We start from the raw sequence: 24,615 nt of genomic DNA on the forward strand, positions 1-24,615 counted from the left end.
AGCACCAGCCTTGAGTGATCAAAGCTAAAGGACAGCACCCAGACCCCGAGTTCAAGCCCCAGTGCCAGCAAACACACACACACACACACACACACACACACAATTACCTTGTGCACCAGGATTTCCAATTGAGCCCTCAGTTTGGCTGTGGGGGCCGCATCTCCTGACACAGCCCCCCAGTTGCTGACTACAACTCTCCCCTCCTGTCCCTCCTGGATACTGGGGTCACATGAGGGTCCCCCAGTGCCAGGCTGGGGTGGGGGGGGCTCTACTTTCATTTGCTTGCCCTGCAGTTCTAGGCCAGCCATTATGGGGATATAACTCAGGTCCCTCCCTCTACCACAGGCCTCCCCAGCTCCCACCTCCCCTAAGGGTCAAAGCCTAAGTCCTCCCTGCAACCCCCAGTGCCCTGTGCACAGTGCCACCCCGCTCCCACCCTGTCCCCTCCTCCCTCTCTGCCCCTTGATCCTCTATTCTAGACAAACAGGCCTCTCAGTTCCTCCAGCGCTCAGGCTCCCCTGTGCCTCCAGGCCTTTGCACAGGCTGTGACTGCCACTTGGCTTCCCTCAGACCATGTAGCTCAATGCCTGCCTTCTGGGGAGGGGGACTCTAGCCCAACTGGTCATACAGATCCCCTTTGTCCTTGTCCATCTCATTTAAAACTGCTAACTACTCGACTGCCCAGCCCCCTTTCCTGACATTTTTCTCCCTGGCTCATCGCGTGGTTTCAAGATTGGCATATCCTGTCTCGCCTTTGTTTCCATACTGGTCCCAGAGCTCCCGTGGGGCCGGCAGGGAGCACGGTGTCCCCAGCCTGGCACACAGGAGCCTCACAGATGTGTGCAGGATGAATGAACCTCGCTGAGCTGGAAGGTCATCCTGCAAGGCCCTCCAGCTTCCTCTGTGTTCCTCAGCCTGGTGCTTTACCACTTGAACCATAACTCCATGTCCAGCTTTTTTGGTGGCTCATTGAAGATCAGATTCTCCTGACCTACCTGGCTTCAAATCGTGATCCTCAGATCTCAGCCTCCTGAGTAACTGGGATGACAGGTACCCAGCTTCTCATATTTTCTTTATTTCATAGAGAGAAACAGCCCCCCTCCCCCAAATAACTGAAGTGTTCCCACCAGTCCTCGTGAGTGTCTTCCCACTGGATCTGAGTGCTCTGAGGGCTGGAGTTTGGGGATTTTTTGTTGTTATTGTTTGCTTTTGTCAGCTTGAACTCAGGGCCTGCCCGCTGTCCTTGAGTTCTTTTGCTCAGGGATAGCGCTCTACCATTTCAAGCCACAGCGCCACTTCCGGCTTTCTGGTAGTTCATTGGAGATAAGAGTTTCACAAGACTTTCCTGCCTGGGATGGCTTCAAACTCTGGTCCTCAGATCTCAGCTTCCTGAGCAGCTGGGGTCACAGGCGTGTGCTCCTGGTGAAGGTCAGTGTTTTGACTGAGCCCCCAGGCCTGTCTGTACTATATTTAATAATTGTTTGTTGAATGATTGGGCAGCTTTATGGGTCACTGGTAGGGCCCATCGGTAACAAGAAAGGTGTGGTTAAAGGATGAATGGATTGAGGAAAAGGGTCAGAGGGCACCAAAGAAACACCTGGGCCAGGTATGGAGCAATCTGGGACCTGGGTGCCATCTAGTGGCCACTGGGAGCCATAGCTCCACTTCCAGCTTTTTCCTGGTCAATTGGAGAGAGTTTGATAAGAGTCCTCTGAACTTTCCTGCCCCAGCTGGCTTCGAACCTCCATCCTCAGATCTCAGCCTCCCTGAGTAGCTAGGATTACCAGTGTGAGCTGCCGCCACTGCCGCCGGCACCTTGGCTGGACATTGTGAGCTTTGATGGTCTCTTGTGGTAAAAGCTCCCAAGGGTTACCTCCCCTTGAGCTTTGAGCTGTGTGATCTTGCTTGTCATTTCATCCATCTGAGTCCCAGGCTGCCCTCCCAGCCCCCCACCCTCACCCCTCCCCTCCTTTGCCTCAGCCACCTCCCTCACTATCCTGTCCTAGCAGCACACAGCCTCACGCCTGCTCCCAGGCCCTTTGCATGTGGTGAGCCCTTTGCCTGGGCCGCTTTTCTTCTCCATATTGGTACGTGGTTCCCACCTCCGCTGCAGGCCGTCACTCAGGAAAGCCTCCCCCAGCACCCCCCCCATTCCACACTGCAACCCCCACATTTATGATCCCCGCTTGCTCACTTGACTTCTTGACTCCGATAAAGTCCACCCGATTATCTCGTTTATGACTGTTCTCCCCCACTGTTCAGTGTCACAAGGGTTACTTTGTTGGAGGGGGCAATAAATAGGTTGGAATGAGTGAGTCAGAAGAAATTGCCTGCAGCCAGGCACCGGGGACTCACTCCTGCCTGTCATCCTAGCTACTCAGGAGGCTGAGATCTGGAGAAGTGGAGGTTGTAGTCCTAGCTGGGCATGGCAGTGCACACCTACAATCCCAACACTCAGGAGTTAGAGCCAGGAGGATCATGAGTTCCAGGGCAGCTAGGGCTGCGCAGTGAGATCCTGTTTCTAACAGCAAAGCAAACCAAACACCAACAAACACCAGAAAGGAGCCCAGTACCAGTGGCTCAGGCCTGTCCCAGCTACTCAGGAGGCTGAGATGTGAGGATCCCAGTACAAAGCCAGCCCAGGCAGACAATTCCAAGAAGTTTGTATCTCCAACTAACCAGCACAAAGCTGGCAGTGGAGGTGTAGCTCGAGTGGCCGAGCACCATACTTGAGCAAGTGAGAGGCCCTGAGTTCAAGTCCAGGTACCAGCAAAAAAAATCTTTAAAAAGATGCCAATCTCGTGCCTGTGTATTGAAAGTCCCACTGGAGCTATCACTTGCAGCCGCTCACACCGGCCGGTGTGAGCAGGGCCTCTGCTGGGAGTCAGGTGTGTCCTTAGACTAGAGAGTCCTCACACTTGAGGACAGCTTGCTGGAGGTTTCATGTCCTCTGGGTCTCTCACACTAAGCACAAAAATGCCATGTTCCTCCAGCTTATGCCTGTGTGGACAGGCCCCTCATGAAGGAGGCATTGTTTGTTTTGTAGGAGACAAGTTCTCCCTGTTGCCTTCCGAACGGGCTGGGCTGGGAACTCGTGATCAACTGGCCCCCAGTATGCTGGCTCAACACCCTGCCGAGTCTGATTTTCAAATCCTCATTCCACAGGACCAGACACACTGCTTCCATTCCAGCAGAAAGATTTACCTCCTGTTTAGCCCCTGGGGCTATTAGAGATTTAAGACCTTGCTTTATAGAGGAAGAAGAGGGAGAATATTTGGGGTGGGGTGAGGGGTCAGGGAGAAGAAATCCGTGGGGTGACAGCTTCAGGAAAAGGTTGATCCAGGAGTTAGGGCCTGGAAATGGAGCCGGGCCCTGTTACTGGCTCTCCATGACCATCTAGCTACCCCAGCTACCGGGTGTGGAGCTCCCAGGACTTACGTGGTCACGGTTGGGTCTGAAGTTCTTCAAATTGCCGTGTGCCCCACCCCCCCACCTCCCCGGCTGAGGGCGTGTCCTCCCAAATACTCAAAACGTCACATACCCCCAACACACACCCTCCGACCCCGGGAGGGGCGTGGCGAAGTCCGGGCCCGCCCCATCTCCCTGATTGGTCGCACGGCCAGTCACTCCGGTGACCACGCCCTCCTCGGTATAAAAGCTGGCCCCGCCCCTGCCAGCGAGTGTGGAGCTAGCTTTGGAGAAGTGGCCGCCGCTCCCGGACGTCCCGCGGACCGAGGTGGGAAGCGGGGGCCGTAGGGGGCGGTCAGGCCGCGGGGTGGGGCGCCCCCCGAGGGGACCGGACGCGGGGTGCCGCGGCCGGGGACGGGCTCGGTCCTCCGGAATCAACTTCTGGGGCACACGATGTTCGAGCCGTTCCCGGGACGGGGCGCCGCGGGGCGGGGCGGGGCGGGGCGGCGAGGGCCCGGGCGTCTGCACCCCTCTGGTCCCCTCGGCCAAGCGTCCTTTCTGGGTCTGGGAAGCCAGGTTTCCAAGGCGCGGGAGCCCCGTGGCGCCTCATATACCTGGGGGAGCCCTCCGCCCCGTGACCCCGGGGGTGGGGCCCCGGCTGGAGGGTGCGCCCGGGATTGCGCAAGGCCCCTGCCCGTGGCCCTGGGCCCCGACCTCCGTGGGCTGTGCTGGATTTTCCCAGTCCTCTCTTCTTTTCTCTCTCTCTCTCTCTCTCTCTCTCTCTCTCTCTCTCTCTCTCTCTCTCTCTCTCTCTCTCTCTCTCTGTGTGTGTGTGTGTGTGTGTGTGTGTGTGTGTGTGTGTGTGTGTCGGTCCTGGGTTTCGAATTCAGGGCCTGAGTTCTGTCCCTGAGCTGCTCCTGTTAAAGGCTAGCGTCCTTCCCACTTGAGACATAGCTCCTCTTCCAGCTTTTTTGCTGGCTTTAGTGGAGATGAGAGTCTCAGGGACTCTCCCCTCCCCCCAAGTGATCTCCAGATCCCAGCCTCCTGAGTAGCTGGGATTGCAGGCGTCAGCCAGCAGCCCCTGGTTCCTTTATAGCTGAGTCAGAAGAGTCTGACTGTGCGGCCCAGGCAAGATCCCCCCTGCCTCAGCCTCCCTGGGCTGGGGCATGGCCACTAGGCTCAGCTCCCAAAGTCCAGTGGTGTGTGTGTGTGTGTGTACACACGTGCGTGCTTGCATGTGCACTCATGTATGCATGCACCCGTCCTGGGGCTTGAACTCAGGGCCTGGGGCACTGTCCCTGAGCTTTTTCATTTAAGGTTAGCACTCTACCACTTGATCTGCAACTCCACTTCTGGCTCTTTTGAGGCTTATTGGAGATCAGAGTCTTATGGACTTCCCTACCTGGGCTGGCTTTGAACTGGGAGCCTTAGATCTCAGCCTCCTGGGTAGCTAGCTCCTCTGTAGCTGGTGTACATTGGGAGGGCCAACACTGATCTTAAGCTGAATCCAGGGCAACAGTGCCCACTGTCCTTTGCCTAGCCCATCAGGAGCCAGCAGAGAAAGTGACTGGAGGGTAGAAATGGTGACAGGATTGTTCTCAGTGGTGTTACTTCCCACTTGGCTCTTAGCCTGGGTGGGGTAAGCTCCCTCAGTTTATTTATTTGCAGTATTGGTGTTTGAACTTGAACCCAGGGCCTTGCCCTTGCTGGGACAGGTGCTTTACCATCCAAGTCTCAGCCCCCAGCTCTTTCTTTTTTTTTTTTTTTTTTCTTTTTCCAGTCCTGGGGCTTGAACTAAGGGCCTGAGCACTGTCCCTGGCTTCTTTTTGCTCAAGGCTAGCACTCTACCACTTGAGTCACAGCGCCACTTCCTGCTTTTTCTGTGTATGTGGTGCTGAGGAATCAAACTCAGGGCTTCATGCATGCTAGGCAAGCACTCTACCACTAAGCCACATTCCCAGCCCTGACCCCCAGCTCTTTCTGCTTTAGGTGATATTTCAGAATTCTGCCTTGGGGCCAGCCTTGGGCTGTTGTCCTATGCCTCCTGCTGCTTAGTTGGAATTACAGAAATGCACCACCTTGCCCAGCCTGTGTGTTGAAGTAGGGTCTTGTTGACTTTTTTTGGGAGGGAGGGGGGTTCCAGGTTGGCCTCAAACTGTGATTCTCTTGCTCTCTCTCCACCTAGTTGGGATTACTGGTGTGAGCCACCAAGCCTGCCTTTCAGCTGTTTGTTAGGTCCCTCCTAACTCAGCTAATGTAGATGGATTCCCCCATCTCACAGATATGGCCAAGGAGACTCCTCTCCTAGGGCAGGGGTCACCAACCCTCAGCCTCACAAAATTGCAAAGCCACACTGAGAACCCCATCCTGATTCCTGAACCCCACCTCCACTCCCTGAATGTCCTTGGGCTCTGCCTTGCCACACGGGAGTTCCCTGGGCGGCCAGCCTCGAGGTAGAGGCTGGAGCCACCTTTAGCCGACTTTTCTCAGGTGAGCCAGCCGGGTGGAGGGGACAGCAGACGCTGAACAGACACGGCTCCCCCACCTCCAGGGCTGGTGGAGATCCAGGCCTATACTAGGGTTTACTCACACCAAACCCTATACTAGGGTTTACACCGCACCCCAGTCCTGTGCTTTTTTTTTTTCCCCTCAGTACTGGGATTTGAACTCAGGGTCTCCAGCATGGTTAGGCAAGTACTCTGCCACTTGAGGCACAACTCCCCCTAGCCCTTTGTGCCTTACTTATTTTTAAGAGAGGGTCTCTTCTGCATTTACTTATTTTTTTGCCTAAGCTAGCCACCGACTTTGGCTTTCTTACCTGTGTCCTCCCTTGTAGCTGGAACTGCTGGCATATACTCTCATATCCTGTCTGTGTAGAAATCCTTTCTGTCCCCTCCCCTCTCCCCCAGCAGCTGGGATTGCAGGTAGGAGCTATGGCACCTGAAACTTAGGCTTAAAAATAAATTTTCCCTCTGGTTCTGGGGCTTGAACTCAGGGCTTGGCCACTACCCTTGAGTCGCTCTACCACTTGAGCCACAGCTCCACTTAAATCTTTTTGTGGTTAAGATTAAGAGTCTCACAGACTTCCCTGCCCAGGCTGCCTTTGAACCTGATCCTCAAATCTCAGCCTACTGAGTAGCTAAGATGACAGGTGTGAGCCACCAGCACTGGGCTTACTTTTTTGTGTGTTTTAAACACATAATTTATTTATTTATTTGTTTGTTTGTTTGTTTTGCCAGTCCTGGGGCTTGAACTCAGGGCCTGAGCACTGTCCCTGGCTTCTTTTTGCTCAAGGCTAGCACTCTGCCACTTGAGCCACAGCACCACTTCTGGCTGTTTTCTACATATGTGGTGCTGGGGAATTGAGCCCAGGGCTTCATGTATATGGGGTAAGCACTCTTGCCACTAGGCCATATTCCCAGCCCTTAAACACGTAATATCTGTCTCCAAAGTCAAAAGTCTCCCCTGAGCCGGGCGCCAGTGGTTTCCACCTGTTACCCCAGCTACTCAGGAGACTGAGAGCCGAGGTTCAAAGCCAGCCAGGACAGGAAAGTCTGAGACACTTACCTCCAATGAACCACCAGAACACCGGAAGCGGCGCTGGGGCTCAAGTGGTAGAGCGCTAGTCAAGTCTCCCCCTGGAAGGCAGTGGCCATTAAGCTTCTCTGTCACTTCTACTCTCTGAAGAGGACTTTTTAAAAAATTTTAAATCTCTGGACAGCATCTTGGTCCCTGTGAGTTTCACAGTGCGGGAATTCCTCTGCCGCTTCTCAGGGGACCAGTGCTGTTCCCTCAGTGCCCTCCTGCTGAGCACCAGCTGCCTGTGGCCAGCGGTGACCCGGGCAGAAGGATTCTCTTCTGCCCCCTGGCACGGCCGCCCGGGCTCTTCGGGATGGGAGGTTTCTAGGTGAAAGGAAAGAGGGTGTTGAAAGCCAGGTCAGGTGGCTCATGCCTGGACACCGAGACCTAAGGATCGCAGTTCTATGCCAGCCCTGCCAGGAAAGTCTGTGAGACTCATCTCTAATTCATCACCCCCCCAAAAGAAGCCAGAAGTGGAGCTGTGGCTCAAGTGCTGTCCTTGAGTGCAAAAGCTCAGGGACAGCACCTAGGCCCTGGGTTCAAACCCCAGGACAGGTACAAAAAAAGGAAGGAAGGAAGGGACCCCAACCCATATTCCAGGCCTCTTGTCATGGCCCCAGTGCCCCTTGGCTCTGAGGAGGCGGGCGGAGGGCAGGTTCGAGCCCCAGTGTGGGTCCGGACGTGGCCCTGAGGGCAGGCAGGGCCAGGCCGCCCTCCGACCGCTCTCCATCCACAGTGCCTGCCGTGTGCACCATGTCTCTGGTAGACGTAGCTGGGGCCCAGACACCTGAGACACCGGAGACTGAGGCAGACACCCCCACCCATCTGGCAGAGGAGGAGGAGGAGGAAGAGGAGGAAGAGGAGCTGCCAGTGGATGCCCCCACCCAGCTGGCCAAGGAGGAGGAGGAGGAGCTGATACTGCCAATGGATGCCCCCACCCAGGTGATGGAGGAGGAGCCGGTACCCGTACCACAGGTGAGCGATCGGGACTCCCATGCATGTGCATGGGAGGACCCCAGGGATGGGCCGGCACCCATGGAGGTGTCGAGTGGGCACAACCTCCTCCCAAGCCACCCCGATTTCAATAAAAAAGAATTAAAACGACTCAACACATGAGCAAAGAATGAGCAGCCCTGAACAATTAGCTGCCAACCATCACCAGGAACCCTTGTGTGCACGCCTGTCATCCCAGCTGCTCAGAGGCTGAGATCTGAGGATCAATGTTTGATCCACAGTATGTGTGTGTGTGTGTGCACACACACACACGTGCGTGCGCACACCAGTCCTGGGGCTTGAACTCAGGGCCCAGGCACTGTCCTTGAGCTGTTTTTTGCTTTTTTTTGCTCAAGGCTGCCACTCTCCCACTTGAACCACAGCTCCACCTCAGGCTTGTTTGACTTAATTGGAGATAAGAGTCCCATGGACTTTTCCTGCCTGGGCAGGCTTTGAATTCTGATCCTCAGATCTCAGCCTCCTGAGTAGCGAGGATGACAGGTGTGTGGGCCAGGCTTCAACGCTAGAATATCAATCGGCATGTAGCACTCTCTTAATATGCTCTGGCATGGGGATTTGTCAGTTAGAACTTTCTGGAATGTTCTGGCATGTGTGCACATATGGATTCCTCTAACAACTGGAGCTCTTTATGTATTCCAGACATTAATGCTGCCAGTTCTTTCCAGGGCATGGGCAGTGTGGGCTGCTGGGGTTCAGCTAAATTCTCCTCCTCCCCTCAGCCCCAGGGAGAGAGGAGGTGGGAGCTGGGGCTGGAGAAGTGAAATGGAGTGGGTGGTTCCAACAGGATGTGAGATTCTCACTGGGCAGAGCCCGGCCGGCCCTGGAGTTGAGGCCATGGTGGTCAGACTGTTCCTCCAAATCAGGGCCTGCCATTGAACAAGACCCTCAGAGGACCAGGGGGATCCCAGAAGTTGAGCCATGCTCACTTGGAGAAACATTAGCTACCTCACCCTCTTTCTAAAGCCCTCTCAGTGCCTCACTTCATCTTCATTCCGTCCATACCTGTCCTCAGCCCTCCTCAAATGCCCTGACTTCAAGCCCCAGGACTGGGGGGGGGGGGAGAGAGAGAGAGAGAGAGAGAGAGAGAGAGAGAGAGAGAGAGATAGAATGGAGAATGGACAGCAGAGCCGGGTGTTGTAGCTAATGCCTGTAATCCCAGCTACTTATGGACCTGAGGTCTGAAGATCATGATCTGTTTATTTGTTTTGTTTTTGTTGCCAGTCCTGGGGCTTGAACTCAGGGCCTTAGCACTGTCCTTGGCTTCTTTTTGCTCAAGGCTAGCACTCTGCCACTTGAGCCACAGCGCCACTTCCGGCTTTTTTCTGTATATGTGGTGCTGAGGAATAGAACCCAGGGCTTCATGTATACGAGTCAAGCACTCTACCCACTAGGCCATATTCCCAGCCCCAGAATCATGATCTGAAGCCAGCCCAGGCAGGAAAGTTTGTGAAACTCTTATCTCTTATTAACCACCCAAAAGCCAGAAGTACAGTTGTGGCTCAAGTGATAGAAAACCAGCCTTGTGTGAAAATGCTAAAGGACAGTTCCCAGGCTCATGTTTGGCCTTTACAAAGCCCTGGGTTCCATCCCTACTCTTAAAAACAAATTCTGGCCAGGTGCTGGCGCTTCACACCTGTCATCCTAGCTACTCAGGAAGCTGAGACCTGAGGATCACAGTTCAAAGCCAGCCAAGGCAGGAAAGTCAGTGAGACTCTTATCTCCAATTGACCACCAGAAAACTGGAAATGGAGCTGTGGCTCAAAGTAGAAGAGTGCTAGCTTAACAAAAGAGCTCAGGGACAGCACCTACACCCCTAGTTCAAGCCCCACAATTGACCTAAAAAAAAAAAAAAAACCCTCAAAAAAAAAACAAAACAAAAAAAAAACCCGGGCTGGGGATATAGCCTAGTGGCAAGAGTGCCTGCCTCGGATACACGAGGCCCTAGGTTCGATTCCCCAGCACCACATGTACAGAAAATGGCCAGAAGCGGCGCTGTGGCTCAAGTGGCAGAGTGCTAGCCTTGAGCAGGAAGAAGCCAGGGACAGTGCTCAGGCCCTGAGTCCAAGGCCCAGGACTGGCCAAAAAAAACCAAAACAAAAACCCAAACAATTCTGGAGCTAGTGGCAGTAACACACTTAGTAAACGTGTTGGGAAAACACAGAGTTCAGCATGAACCAGGTGGACTGGCACGCACCTGTAATCCCAGCACTTGAGGTTGAGGCTAGAGGATGGCTACGTTGGAAGCCCACCTGGCCTACATGCTGAGACCCTGTCTGAGGAAATTAAAACAAATACAAATTAAATGTCAGCCAGGCATCAGGGCTCATCCCTGTCTTCCTTGCTTCTCAGGAGGCTGAGATCTGAGGATCACAGTTCAAAGCCAGCCAGGGCAGGAAAGTCCCCATGAGACTCTTATCTCCCAGGAAACCAGCAGTGGCTCTGGCTCAAAGTGATAGAGCTGTAGCCTGGAGCAGAAGAGCTCAGGGACAGCGCCCAGGCCCTGAGTGCAAGCCCCAGGACTGGCACACGCACACACCCCAAAGTTGTCATGTGTGAATTGTATCTCAACAAAACCATGAGGCCAGTATAAGTAGCCCCAGTGAAAACTATCAGGAGGTGGGCGAGATTTGGCTGGTGAGCTAGCATTTGCAGGTGCTCGTGTTAGCCCCGAGTGCTATGAGAAGGAAGGCGCGGGGTCTTGCACGTGGCAGAGATGAAGTCCCTGCTCACACCATCAGGCTGCAGGAAGCCCATAGATAGCATCCTGAAGTGTCGGCCTGGCCGCCGACCCCCTGCTCTGGGTCCGGCTGACCTGCGTTGCTCCCGCTCCCCCCTCCCCCCCCAGCCCGGCGTGGTGGACCGTGTGGCCGCCATGCCGTTCATCAGCTCCACCTGCGACATGGTGTCAGCCGCCTACACCTCCACCAAGGAGAGCTATCCACCCGTCAAGGTTGTGTGCGACATGGCGGAGAAAGGCATCAGGACGCTCACGGATGCTGCGGTCAGCGGGGCCCAGCCCATCCTGTCCAAGCTGGAGCCCCAGAGTGAGTGACAGATGCGTGGGCTTGTGGGAGACCTGGCTCCCCGCTGGCTGGATGGCCAGGGAGATGGCTCCCTGGGGCCCCTAAGAGACAATGGCAACTCTCATCTCTTTCTCCTTCTGTCTCCTCCTAGTCTCCTCGGCCAGCCAATATGCCCACCGGGGCCTGGACCGCTTGGAGACAGTGCCGATCCTGCAGCAGACCTCAGACAAGGTAATGAATCACCAGGTGCCTGGGCCTCACTACAGGTCCCAGCGGAAGCAGATGAGACAGGCAAGAAGGAACCTGAAGTCCAGGGAGGCAGGGGAGGTAGAAGGAACACTGCCCCTTTGCATCCTGCCCCAGGACCTCTGCCCATGTCCTTTCACCATGGATCAATCTCTTCAACTCTCTGACCTCCTCAAAAGAAGGCCTCAGCCAGGTGCCAGTAGCTCACACCTATCATCCTAGCTACTTAGGAGGCTGAGACCTGAGGATCACAGTTTGAAGCCATCCTGGACAGGAAAGTCTAGGAGATCCCTATCTCCAACTAACCAGAAAACAGTCAGAAGTGGAGCTGTGGTTCATGCGGTGGAGCATTAACTAGCCTTGAGCAGAAAAGCTAAGGGACAGCATCCAGGCCCTGAGTTCAAGCCCAAGGAGATATATATATATATATATATATATATATATATATGCTAGGGAGTGTTTCGAAGAGTAGAACCCCTCTCACTAGCAAGCATCATACCTTGAATTCAATGCCCAGTACCACCAGCACATTGAAAAGGCCTCCATCCCTTCATGGGCTTGGTGCAACAGAAGATAAATTCCACCGAGGCCCCAGAAGGCCGGCCGCCTCCCCAGCGTCCTTGCCCTCTCCTTCTCTGTGCGGATTGCAACAGGCTCTGGAATGTCCTGTGGCCAGCTTCCTTCTGATTCTGGAAGGGTGAGCTCAGCCCCCAGTTCTCCAAGGTCATCCAACTGGGCCAGGCCGCAGCTCCTGGCTGGGATCCTGCGGCAGGACAGGCTGTTCCCAGGGCCCCAAGTGAGTGGGTACATGTGTGTGCTTTGAATGTGAGCCTCGGCCATGGAGATCCAAGTTAAAACATGAATTCAAGAATAATATTTAGGGGGCTGGGAATGTGGCCTAGTGGTAGAGTGCTTGCCTAGCGTGCATGAAGCCCTGGGCTCAATTCCTCAGGACCACATACACAGAAAAATGCTGAAGGTGATGCTGTGGCTCAAGTGGTAGAGTGCTAGATTGAGCAAAAGAAAAAGAAGCTCAGGGGGCTGGGGTATGGCCTAGTGGCAAGAGCGCTTGCCTGGTATACATGAAGCCCTCTGTTCGATTCCCCAGCACCACATATACAGAAAATGGCCAGAAGTGGCGCTGCGGCTCAAGTGGCAGAGTGCTAGCCGTGAGCAAAAAGAAGCCAGGGACAGTGCTCAGGCCCTGAGTCCAAGGCCCAGGACTGGAAAAAAAAAAAAAGAGAAAAAAAAAAGAAAAAGAAGCTCAGGGACAGAACCCAGGCCCCGAGTTCAAGCCCCAGGACCAGCAAAAAAAAAAAAAAAAAAATATATATATATATGGATATGGCAAGGTCGTACATATAATCCAAGTACTTAGGAGGCTGAGAACAGGAGGATCACAGTTCAAGGCTGTTGGTGCAGAAAAATCTTAAAGATATTCTATGTCAATGCAAAGCTAGGCACAGTGAGAAAACCAGGCAGGAAGCCAAGCCTTATCTCAAAAATAACCAGGGCAGTCAGGCACTGGTCGCTCATGCCTGCAATCCAAGCTATTCAGGAGGATATGAGGATCCCATTTCAAAGCCAGCCTGGGCAAGAAAGTCTGTGAGACTTTTATCTACAACTAATCAGCAGGTGTAGAACTGTGGCTCAAGGGGTGGAATGCTAGCCTTGTGCAAGAAGGCTAAGGGATAGCTCCCAAGCTCAGAGTTCAGGCCCCAGAACACACACACACACACACACACACACACACATAAAAGTGCAAAAAAAGGGCTGGAGGCATTGCTTCTTAAGTGGTAGAGCACACAGCTAACAAACACAAGGTCCTGGATTCAAACCCTAGTACCACCAAAATCAGCAAAGCAACCACAGCAAACTGTGGGATTCAGCCACATTCCGCCACACTTGGTGGTTGTGTGTGTTTTGGGGCGGGGGGGGGGAGTCTTTCATTCTAAGAATTTGGAGGAAAACACCACAAACCACCCTGGATTAAGAAAACAGCAGAGTGGGGAGCTGGCGGCTCACGCCTGTCATCCCAGCTACTCAGGAGGATGAGATCTGAGGATCACAGTTCGAAGCCAGCCCAGGTAAGAAAGTCTGAGACTCCAATTTCCAATGAACTGTCAGAAAACTGTCAGTGTAGCTGTGGCTCATCGTGGTTGGAGCACCAGCCTTGAGTGAACAAACAAAGGGACAGCACGCAGGCCCTGAGTTCAAGCCCCACGACTGACCAAAAGGAAAAAAGAGCAGTACAGAGAGGCAGAGTGACTTGGCTAGGGCCACCCGCACAACTAGGAAGAATCAAGGCAGGGTTTGAACCTCTGCAGTCCAGTTCCAGGCAGGGAGAGCGTGGGATGGGACTTGGTGCTCACAGGTGCCCCCTGGTGGCCTCTCTGGGATGTACATGGGCCCAGGCCAGGAAGGAGGAAGAAGCTGTCACTGTCCCTTCTCCTTAGGTCCTGGCTGACACCAAGGAGCTGGTGTCCTCCAAGATGACGGAGGCCCGAGAGATGTTGTCCAGTGCCAAGGACACTGTGGCCACTGGTGTGACCGAGGCGGTGGACATGACCATGTCGGTGCTCAGCAGCGGCATGAACTCAGTCATGGGCTCCCGTGTGGGTCAGATGGTGACCAGCAAGATGGACACCATGCTGGGCAAGTCGGAATCCTGGGCAGACAACCACCTGCCTATGACAGACGAAGAGCTGGGTGAGCGTGGGCTCCTGGGGACCTGTGGGACATGTCACCTGCTGTCCTGTATCTCCCATCCCCCCTCACCTCTGCCCTCAGCACCGTCTGTTCTCCCTGAAGCTGCCACCAGAGGGTGCCCGGGAGCCGAGGCCAGCCCCCTTCCTCTGCCTACAGTCCTCCAGGGCTCCCAGCCTCCTCCAGGCCCTGCACCGCCCAACCAGGCCCTTCCCTGCCTCCTCCTCCCTCTCCCTCTCTCAGCCCCAGGCACCGGGGCACCTTGCTTGCTCCTCCATCTTTTTTTTTTTTTTTTTTTTTTTTTTTTGCCGGTCCTGGGGCTTGAAGTCGGGGCCTAAGCACTGTCCCTGGCTTCTTTTTGCTCAAGAGTAGCACTCTACCATTTGAGCCACAGTGCCACTTCCGGCTTTTTCTGTGTATGTGGTGCTGAGGAATAGAACCCAGGGCTTCACGTATGGGAGGCAAGCACTCTACCACTAGGCCACACTCCCAGCCCTTGTTCCTCCATCTTGGCAGGCTGCATCCATCCGGCCGCAGAGTCCCTTTTCCTCGGCTTCTCTTTGCTTGTCTCTTTGCCCATTCATTTAGTTGCAATTAAGCATGGCCTCCCCTGGAGTCTGTCCAGCCCCCTCTCAGTTCTCTTCCATGTGTTCCTGTGTGCGTGTGTGCATGCACTTGTGCATGCGTGCACTCAGGATATATGGGTGCTATCTTTGAGCATTTGTGCTCAAGTCTTGGTGCTCTACCACTTGAGCCACAGCTCCACTTCCGGCTTTTTGGTGGTCAATTTGGACATAACCATCTATGAACGTTCCTGCCGGAGGCTGGCTGTGAACTGTGGACCCTCAGGTCTCCCCCTCCTGAGCAGCTAGGATTACAGGCCTGAGCCACTGGTGCCCAGCTCCATGTGACTTTTCGTCTGGGAGTGGGGTGGGGACAGGCAGTGTCAGGAACTTGATGCCTAGCAAGTACTGGATGAGCTTTCTGTTGTGGTGGTCCTGGGGATAGACACAAGGGCTTTGTGCAGGGCAGGCAAGCACACACCCCTGAGCCCCACTCCTGCCCTGGCTCTTCTGTTTTGTTTTTGAGACAAAGTTTGTCTAGGCTGGCCTGAAACTTGATCCTCTTGCTGGAATGATCCCACCGCCACCACGCCCTGGCTTCCTTGGAATTCTCGGTTCCTCCTGGTGTGGGGAAACCCAGTCTAGGCTGCAGTGGGGAGCCAGAGCCTGAGGCCGGAAGCCTGTATGGCGCGGTGACTGGTCAGAATGGCTGCCATTCAACTCTGAGCCTGGGAGGAGAAACCCTGCCCCACCCTGGCTTCCATTCCCCAGGCCTGGATTGCAGCAGGGTGGGGTCCTGCTGCTGTGCGCGTCCCAGCAAAGCCGACTGCTATGGGGACATTCCACAGTGGGTGGCTTGGGAGTGACCCCAAGCATGGTGGCCGTCAGGGCCTAGGGGGACTAGCTATGCCCAGGGAGGGCCAGGTGGTGCATGCCTGTGGTCCCAGCAGGCTGAGGCTGAGGCAGGACAGGAGTTCCCAACCTCATGTGCATGTGCTGTGGATTTTTTTTGGTGTGCTGGTCCTGGGGCATGAACTCATGGTCTAGGCACCATCCTTGAGCTTCTTTTTCACGGCTAGCACGCTATCACTTGAGCCACAGAGCCACTTCCAGCTTTTTCTGAGTAGTTTATTGGAGGTAAGAGTCTCAGGGACTTTTCTCCTGGGCTGGCTTCAAACTGCGATCCTCCGACCTCAGCCTCCTGAGTGGCCAGGATTAACAGGCGCGAGCCACCAGTGCCAGACTTACATTTTTAACAGTTATTATAAAAGTGACGTACTGATACGTTACAGTTACATAGGCCAGGTAAAGAGCACTTTTTTGTTGTTATTGTTTGCTTTCTTTGGGGTCGGTCGTGGGGCTTAAGCTCAGGCCCTGGGTGCCCTCCCCCGGTTTTCTGGTGGCTCATTGTAGTCTCAGGGACGTTCTTCTTACCCAGCTGGCCGCGACCCCTTCCCCCGTGCGCTTCCAGCTGGCGGGGGCTTGGAAAGCCACCAAGTTCAGGACCTTAGGGATGATGGGGGCCTAGGGCCTGGCGGACTCAACCGGCCAGAGTCCAACAGAGGGCGTGGCCTGAAGGGGCGTGGCGCGAGCTGCGGGGGGCGGGACTCAAGCTGTAGAGCTGCAGCCTCTCCAACGCGTCCCTCCAGGGCTGCCAACATCATAGAAAAGAAAGGAAAGAAGGAAGGAGAAAGAAAGAAGAGGAAGGGAGGGAGGGAGAAAGTCGGGCATGGACCAGGCGTTAAGTCCTGGCCTGCCATCCACCCCTGCTGTGTAGCTGGGGCAAGTTGCTTAACTTCTCTGATCCCCAGTTTCCTCCTTTTAAACATCACATCGTGGAGGCTCCCAAATCGAAGCCCCGGCGCCCTGGCTGGTACCAAGTTATTAGTATGAAGTACTGACTAGTACCGAGTTACATATCAATCCCAGCTCCGGCTCCCCGGCAAGCCCTCACCGCCCCCTCTGTCCCCGCAGCGCGCCTGGCCGCGTCGGTGGAGGGCTGCGACCTGGCCTCGGTGCAGCAGCAGCGGCGGGAGCAGAGCTACTTCGTGCGCCTGGGCTCGCTGTCGGAGCGCCTGCGGCAGCGCGCCTGCGCACACGCGCTGGGGCGGCTGCGGGGCGCCGGGCAGCGCGCGCAGGATGTGCTGCAGCAGCTGGCGCATGCGCTCAGCTTGGTGAGGGGCGCGGCGCGGCGTGGCGCGGGGGGCGGGGCCCGGGGCGGGAGGCGTGTCAGCTGGTCGGCTGGCGAGGGCCGGCCTCACTCTGTGTCCCTGCTCTGTGTCTCTGTGTGCTCGCCTAACCTCTTGTTGTTGTTGTTGTTGTTGTTTGCCGGTCCTGGGGCTTGAACTCAGGGCCTGGGCGCTGTCCCTGAGCCTCTTTCACTCAAGGCTAGCACTCTACCACTTGAGCCACAGCACCGCTTCTGGTTTTTTTCTGTGTATGTGGTGCTGAGGAATCGAACCCAGGGCTTCATGCATGCTAGGCAAGCACTCTACCGCTAAGCCACATTCCCAGCCCCCTAACCTGGGTTTTGTTTTTGTTTTGTCCTTCTTGGGGCTTGAACTCAGGGCTTGGGCACTGTCCCTGAGCTCTGTTGCTCAAGGTTGGTTCTCTGACCCTTTGAGCCACATCACACCACTCCTAGTTTTTTGGCTGTTAATTGGCAACAAGAGTCTCACAGACTTTCCTGGCCAGGCTGGCTTTGAACTATGATCCTCAGTTCGTTCTCTCTTTCTCTTTCTCTCTCTCTCTCTCTCTCTCTCTCTCTCTCTCGCTCTCTCGCTCTTTCTCTCTCTTTATATATATGTACCAGTCCTGGGGCTGGAACTCAGGGCCTGGGCACACTCCCTGAGCTTTTTTACTCAAGGCTGTCCTCTACCACTTGAGCCCCAACTCGACTTCCGGTTTTATGGTATTCATTGGAGATAAGAGACTCACAGACTTTCCTGGCCAGTATGGCTTTGAACCACAATCCTCGGATTTCAGTCTCCTGAGTAGTTAGGATTATATGTGTGAGTCACCAGTACCGGGCTTAACCTTCCTTCTTTTTTTTTTTTTTTTTCTTTCCTTTTTGGTGCAAGTACTGGGGCACAGAATCAGAACCCGTGTGATCTTGCTTTACTTTTTCCTCTCCAGGCTGACACTCTACGTCTTGAGCCACAACTCCAGGCCAGCTTTGTGCTAGCTAATGGGAGATAAATGTCTCAGAGCCTTTCCTGGCTTTGAACTGTGAACCTCAGTTCTCAGCCTCCTGAGTTGTTAGGACGACAGGCGTGAGCCACTTGCACCCTGTTCCTTCTTTTTAATGGGCTGGCACTGAAACCCAGAGACTAGCGTGCTGGGCAGGTCTCTCCTCCTGAGACATCCTCCTCTACTACCATCTTACCAAGATGGGGGTGCACATCTCAACAGCATTCAGCACGGTCACATGGCTGTTCAGCCAGGCCCACTCCTGTTTTCCAGAAGCTTCCATCTCCCAGACTGAACCTCTGTCTCCATTTGACATTAACTCCCCCCTTCCCCCTTCTCCCGCTTCCCATCTCTGTGGCTCTGATCTCTCTGGGACCTCCTGTGAGATCCTGTCCTGTCCTTCTGTGTCTGCTGGGTCACGGGGTGTTGTCTGTACCGTCTGCTGTGGGTCCCGAATTTCCTTTTTTCCTGGCTGAATCCTATTCCAAGCAGTGGCTAAAGCCAGCCTTGTGGCTAGGCCCGAGGGTAAGAGGAGGAAAGAAGGGAGCGACCTCTCCCTGGGTCTCACTTGGAGGGTGGGGTTCAGGGACCTCCTTGGGGCCTGGGGTTGGGAAGGGCATGTGGGACACTCACCTCCTTCCTCACCTGCAGATGGAGATGACGAAGCAGGGAGTGGACCAGAAGTTGGGGGAGGGGCAGGAGAAGCTGCGCCAGATGTGGCTGAACTGGAAGAAAGCGGAGACCCCGAACAACGAGGGGAAGAGTGAGAGGGACCCGGACCCCACAGAGGCAGAGGTACCCACCGGACCCCCCCACGCGGTTCCCACAATGCTCCGCGCGATGCACCTGTCTGTCGGCAGTTACTTCTCTCCTATAAGCGTGGCTGCTGGCTGTGCCACCTCCTCCAGGAAGTTCACTTTGCTTTCCACCCGGGGGCAAGGCTGCGGCTTTTTAATGATGAAGCGGCTCCACCTGTCAAAAGCCCGAGTCTTGGTGTCTTTCATGCCCCATCTCCCCCAGGTCTCCAGAAGCCACGGTGTGGGTTCTAGTGTGGCAATTCATGGCTACCAGTCTTGTCCTCCAAGGTCCCCAAGTGTGTGTGCGTGTGTGTGTGTGTGTGGTATGTGTGTGCCAGTCCTAGGACTTGAACTCAGGGCCTGGATGCTGGGCCTGTGGTTGTTCAGTCAAGGTGAGTGCTCTACCACTTGAGCCGCAGCGCGACTTCTAGTTTTCTGGTGGTTCATTGGAGATAGGAGTCTCATGGATTTTCCTGCCCGGGCTGGCTTTGAACTGCAGTCCTCAGATATCAGCCTCCTGAGTAGCTAGGATGACAGGTGTGAGCCACTGAAGCTTGGATCTCTCTTCTTCTATCTTCTTCTGCCTGGCTCTCCAAAAACATAAGCAAGGTAATGGCGGTTGCACTCATAGGTGGAGCAAAGCACCCCTGGAGTTTGGACCACAGTGTTGGGGTGTGGCTGGAGTGAGAGGCCTGGGTTCCAACCCCGGCACCCCAGGAGATAGGGAAAAAGCACAACTCTATATACCGAAGTGGGTTTTGGTGCATTTATAGAGTTACACAACTATCACCACAATGAAACTCCATAACCTCTCTCCCCACACCCAAAGGAACCGGCAAGGAGCCGCCTCCCCAGTCCCTACGAGGCCAATTCCTGTCTGTGGACAGGCCTGCTTCTGACAGCTCCTATCCATGCAGCCGCACACAGTGGGGCCTTCTGCGTCTGCTGCTGGCATTGGGTGCAGGGCCCTCAGGGTCCCACCATGCTGTGCCGCGGATCAGAGCCTCGCCCTCTCCCGGGCTGCTTAGTGCTCCAGCCTGGGTGTCCGCGCACCACCCTAGAATCGAAGGATTGCCTCTGTTTTAGGTTGTGTTCCTTGGAGGCTTCATGCACAATGCGGGGGGTCTGGGGCACCAGGCATGGTGGCTGGAGCCTGCCATCCTTGCTACTCAGGAAAGCTGAGACATGGGGATCATGGTTCTAAGCCAGCCCAGGCAGACAAACTGGAGAGACTCTTACCTCCAATGAACCACCGGAAAGCGGGAAGTGGCGCTGCGGCTCATGTGGTAGGGCGCCCGCCTTGAGCACAAAGAGCTCAGGGACAGCACCCAGGCCCGAGTTCAAGCCCCACAACCAGCCAAAAACTAAACAAAAATAAATAAATGAATAAAAATATATGGTAACAGCCCCCGCCCTGGAGAAGTCTTCTCTGCCAGACCCAAGGAAGGCCCCGTGTCTCTGTCCCTCTGCGTCCCGTGTGGCCAGCAGGAGGCCGTGACGGTCCGGGCTGTCCTCTCTCAGCAGGTGGAGTCGCAGGCGCTGAGCATGGTCCGGGACCTCACAGGGCAGCTGCAGAGCGCGTGCGCGGCGCTGGGCGCCAGCCTGCAGGGGCTGCCGGCGCAGGTGAAGGAGCAGGCCCAGCAGGCGCGCCGCCACGTGGAGGCCCTCCACGCCACCTTCGCCCACGCCCAGTCCCTGCAGGACCTGTCCAGCGGCGCCCTCACCCAGAGCCGCGAGCGCGTGGCCCAGGCCCGGGAGGCCCTCGCGCACACAGTGGAGTCCGTGGCCCAGAACCCTCCCCTCATGTGGCTGGTGGGCCCTTTCTCCCCGGGGATCACCGAGAAAGCCCCCGAAACCAAGTAGGGTGGGAGGAAGGGCGGGGGGGGGGGGATTGCATCCCTCCACGACCTCTGGTGCCAAGGAGCCTTTAAAGGAGGTGGCCCTGGAATTGGACAGCTCATCACTCCCGCTGAGCTGGGTGGAAACGCCTGGGGAGCCTCCTGGAAGAGAAAAAAATTTTTTTCCTAAAAGTTTCCAAAACCTTCCTTTCTTTCTTTCTTTCTAAAAGTTAGCAATATTGTTCTTATGACACCTGATTTCCTTTCCTATCTCACGGCTTGGATGCCGGGCTTCTGTGAAAATGGATTTAGGTACGGGAAGTTGGCCTCTGCGATGCGTGCGATGGACAGGCTCGCTCCGCCTGTCGCCTTGTTGTTCTGGGATGCCTTAATAAACTTTACCCGCAACTCAGCACTGTGATCTGTGTGCCGTCTGTGTGCCTACCAGGGCGTCTCAGTCCCCGTCCCAGGCTGCTTCACCTCCAAACAACAGAGGTTTCCTGCTGGCCCCTGGCAAGGCGGAGGCCGGGCCTGGTGAGGCTTCCTGGTGACTAGGCCAGAGCTCTGCCCCGCCTTCCCCAGGCAGGCCTCATTTCCCTCCTGGCACTGTGAGTGTGTGTGTGTGTGTGTGTGTGTGTGTGTGGTGTGTACTAGAGCTTGAACTCAGGGCCTAGGTTCTGTCCCTGAGCTGCTGCTTTTATTTTTTGCCAGTCCAGGGGCTTGAACTCAGGGCCTGGATGCTGTCCTGGAGCTCTTTCTGCTCAAGGCTAGCGCTCTACCCCCTTTGAGCCACAGCACCACTTCTGGCTTTTGAGAGGTTTATTGGAAATGAAAGTCTCACGGGACTTTGCAGCCCAGGCTGGCTTTGAACAGGAATCCTCAGATCTCAGCCTCCTGTGTAGCTAGGATGACAGGGGTGAGCTGCTGGCCCCTGGCCAGACCTTCTGTTACTGAGTCTTGGGCAGCTTTCATTTCCTCAGTGATCAAGGAAGGCCCTAGCCCAGCCTGCAGCTTCCCCCAGACCCCCTGCCACAGCAGAGCAGGCTGCCACGTGGGGGTCTCTGAGTTCCTCTGGGCCTCTCCCCATGCCTTAAAAACTGCGGACATATTGTGCAGCCCACCTTACTGAGGAAAAGACAGGCCACCACCCCCATGCTGGACACATGCGTGCTTGTGCATGCGTGTGCACGCACACACACACTTTTCCCTGTGGCTGACAATTTCAGAATTTCAGAGGTGGAGGCTGGAGGGGGGAGAAGGGAAATGGACTCCTGGTCTGACTGGATTCATTGCAACCCTGGCTCCATCACCTCTAGAACAATCAATTTAAAAATTAATCGCAAGGGCTGGGCAGGGTGCTTGCCTGGCATGCAGAAAGCTCGGTACTGTACACACACAGAAAAAGCCGGAAGTGGCGCTGTGGCTCAAGTGGCAGAGTGCTGGCCTTGAACAATAAAGCCAGGGACAGTGCTCAGGCCCCGAGTTCAAGCCCCAGGACTGACCCGGCACTGACAAAGATATAATGTCAGAGGTCTGTGGTCCGGGGCGTCGGGGGGGGGGGAAGGGGCGTTGTTTTGGGGTCCCCTGCTGGACGCCGCTGGGCCCCTAGCCGAGGAGGAGCCGAGGAGCTGAGAAGAAGCTGCTGGGTGGGGAGGCCCAGGGCTGTGCGGGGCGCACCGGGGGCGGGCGGGGACTTTCCCCGGCGGGCGGAGGGCGGGGTCTCCCCGCGTCACGGCCGCCGTCACCCGGCCCGCCCCGCCCCCCGCCCCGCCGGCCCCCGCTGCCCTCGTCCAGGACGTGGAGGGCCGCTCCCCCCCCCCCCCCCCCCCCGCCGCTCCCGCCCGCCAGCTCCACTCCGCACCCCGCACCGCACCGCACCGCAAGGCCCCGGTAGGTGGAGGCAGACCCCTCCGCTCCATCCCCCACCCACCGCCCCGGACCCCAATATCGACTCCGCAGCCTGGGTTCTCCCACGTCCGGGTTTCTGTCACCCTCCCCGGCCGGGCCGGGAGTCTGGGGTCCGCAGCCGCCACGCCCTCCCGCGCCCCGCTGCGAGGCCGGGCCGTGTGAGTGGAGGGGAGGAGGGAGGGAGGGGGGGGGCCTGGGGGAGCCCCGGGGTCTGGGGGGGCGCCCCAGGTGGGGTGCGGGCACAGTAGTCGCTCTCTGCCCGCGGTGGAGGTGGCCTGCCTTTATTTTACTTTACCGTGCCAGCCTGGGGCTGAGCCCTGCCTTTGAGCTTGTTGTTGCTGTTGTTCAAGGCTAGCACTGTACTTGTGGCTTGGCTGGTTCCTTGGCGATCAGAGCCTGGCTGGGATGGCACAGCCACGAGCCTGGGTAAATGGTTCTTAGTTAGGTGAGGCTCAGGGCCTTTCCGGGGCGAACACATAGCACAAGGTGGGAAACGCTGGACGCTCACCCCGCGAGGCACCTTCCCAGCCCGCCCGTGTCCCTGAGGTTTCACACCGGCCGGCCTTAGCTGGGAATGAGAGCAACTCCAAGTGTGGAGTTGAGAAAAGTGTGGCAATGAGAAAAGTCAGGCTGGATGTGTGTGGGGAAGGGTGTTGTGCAGGCCGAGGGAAGGCTGTGCGAAGGCCCTGGGGTCACATGGAGGTGGGGGGGTTGTCGGCGCCCTGTGGCTGGAACCCTGGGAGCCAGGGGCAGGGGCGGAGGAGGGAGACTAAGAGAGGAAGGCCTAGGAGGAAGATTTGGTCCTATGACTCCCTCTTGACCCCAAACCCCATCTCAGATACTCATAACCAAATCCAGATGTCCCCCCCCCCCACCTCCCCAGCCCCTCCCATTCTGTAATGAATGTGCGGATCCTGAGTGCTTGCCTCCAAATGATCCCCTACTGCACCCCCCCCCCCCCCAAGCCCTTCACCGCTCCCACCTTCCTTGGGCTCACAGGGCCCTGTGCCTGGCCCCTCCTCCCTCTCTGCCCCTTGCTCCTTCCATTCTCGCTCAACACGCCTAGCTGCCCCTCCCATGCCACTCTGTCCTGCCCCAGGATCTTTGTACAGTCTGACACCCAACTGGCTCCTTCACTTCTGGGAGGTCTGGGCTTGGGTCACCTCCTGTCCACGGCCTCTATGGCTGCCCTTCCCCCCCCCCCCCCCAATGCCCCAGGGTCTGCAGCTCGGCCCGCTTCCTTCTGGCACTTTCTCAGTTCCTGTTGTGCTGAGAACTGCTCAAACACCCACAGGGACGTACGTATCAGCTCACCAAGCCCAGTAGGTGCTCAGGAAATGCCCACCCTAGGTGGGGAGGGACTCTGACTGCAGAGGGAGGGACAGGACAGGGGTGCAAGCAATGGCATATCCAACATGGCTGAAAATCTCTCTCTGTCTCTGTGTCTCTCTCTGTGTGTGATGGTGCTGAGGCTTGAACTCAGGACCTTGAACATGCTGGACAAGTGCCTTACTGGGCTTTCAGCCTCTGAAAAGTTTCTGAGAAGAGGAAAAGAGAAAAAGAAATTCTGCTAGTAGTTTTAGTTGTGCAATAATTGTTCTTTTCCCAATGAAGTAATTCATTTATTCATTAATTTATTGTGCTGGTCCTGCGGCTTGAACTCAGAGCCTGAGCCCTGATCGTTAGGGCTTCCCCTCCCTGCCCCCCTCCCGCAAGGCTGGTGCTCTGCCACTTGAGTCACAGCTCTACATCTGGCTTTGCGGTGGTTCCTTGGCAATGAGCGTCTCACGGACTTTCCTGCCTGCGCAGGTTTCAAGTGCAATCCTCCAAGCTCAGCCTCCTGTGTAGCTGGGGTGGCAACGTGAGCCCTGCCCCCTGCCAGGCTTCTTGTCCCCTGAGGCCTGGTGCCAGAGTTTGACACAAAAGCTCCTTTGTGGCTTGTTGGCCAGGCTTGCCGGGTGCTGGCTGGGGCGCTGGGCGGGTGTCATGGAGCTGGGCCGGGGCACTGCCAGGGCAGCCTTGGTTCTCCATCACAGCACCACTTCTGGTTTTCTAGTGGTTCATTGGAGATAAGAGTCTCACGGACTTTCCTGCCTGGGCTGGCTTTGAACCATGATCCTCTGATCTCAGCCTCCTGGGTAGCTGGAATGACAGCCACTCGCGCCAGCCATCAAGCTGTCTTGATGATAATGTGACAAAGTGTTGGCGTTGGAAGGCTTATGGTCCCACCGGGACCTAAACTCACCGGCGTCTCCCCCCTGGGGGGGCTGGGTTTCTGTCCTGGAGGGAGCCACATTCAGAGCAGCCAAGCAGCTCCCCCAGCACTGGCCGAGCCCAGGGCATG

The 24,615-nt window shown here is 56.1% G+C and overlaps 1 protein-coding gene across 2 annotated transcripts; it reads left to right on the forward strand.

Moving 5' to 3' along the window:
- The first annotated feature begins 3,668 nt into the window (after positions 1-3,668).
- Positions 3,669-20,775, forward strand: Plin3 (perilipin 3). 2 transcript variants are annotated; one of them, XM_048341931.1, is made up of 9 exons: positions 3,710-3,736; positions 5,398-5,508; positions 7,724-7,962; positions 10,847-11,045; positions 11,176-11,255; positions 13,727-13,979; positions 16,514-16,713; positions 18,380-18,523; positions 20,047-20,775. In XM_048341931.1, coding segments are annotated over exons 2-9 (1,458 nt in total). In that variant the 5' UTR covers positions 3,710-3,736; positions 5,398-5,507; the 3' UTR covers positions 20,389-20,775. The 2 variants fall into 2 exon arrangements, with proteins under 2 accessions (XP_048197889.1, XP_048197888.1); XM_048341932.1 differs by lacking the exon at positions 5,398-5,508 and having other exon boundaries at positions 3,669-3,736.
- Positions 20,776-24,615: the final 3,840 nt, after the last annotated feature.

Source organism: Perognathus longimembris, chromosome 3, assembly GCF_023159225.1.
Source record: "Perognathus longimembris pacificus isolate PPM17 chromosome 3, ASM2315922v1, whole genome shotgun sequence".
NCBI lineage: Eukaryota > Metazoa > Chordata > Mammalia > Rodentia > Heteromyidae > Perognathus > Perognathus longimembris.

Coding starts and splice junctions, on each gene's coding strand:
- Plin3 (XM_048341931.1), top strand. Junction 13,980..16,513: donor TATGACAGACGAAGAGCTGG/GTGAGCGTGGGC, acceptor CTGTCCCCGCAG/CGCGCCTGGCCGCGTCGGTG. Junction 18,524..20,046: donor CGGACCCCACAGAGGCAGAG/GTACCCACCGGA, acceptor GTCCTCTCTCAG/CAGGTGGAGTCGCAGGCGCT.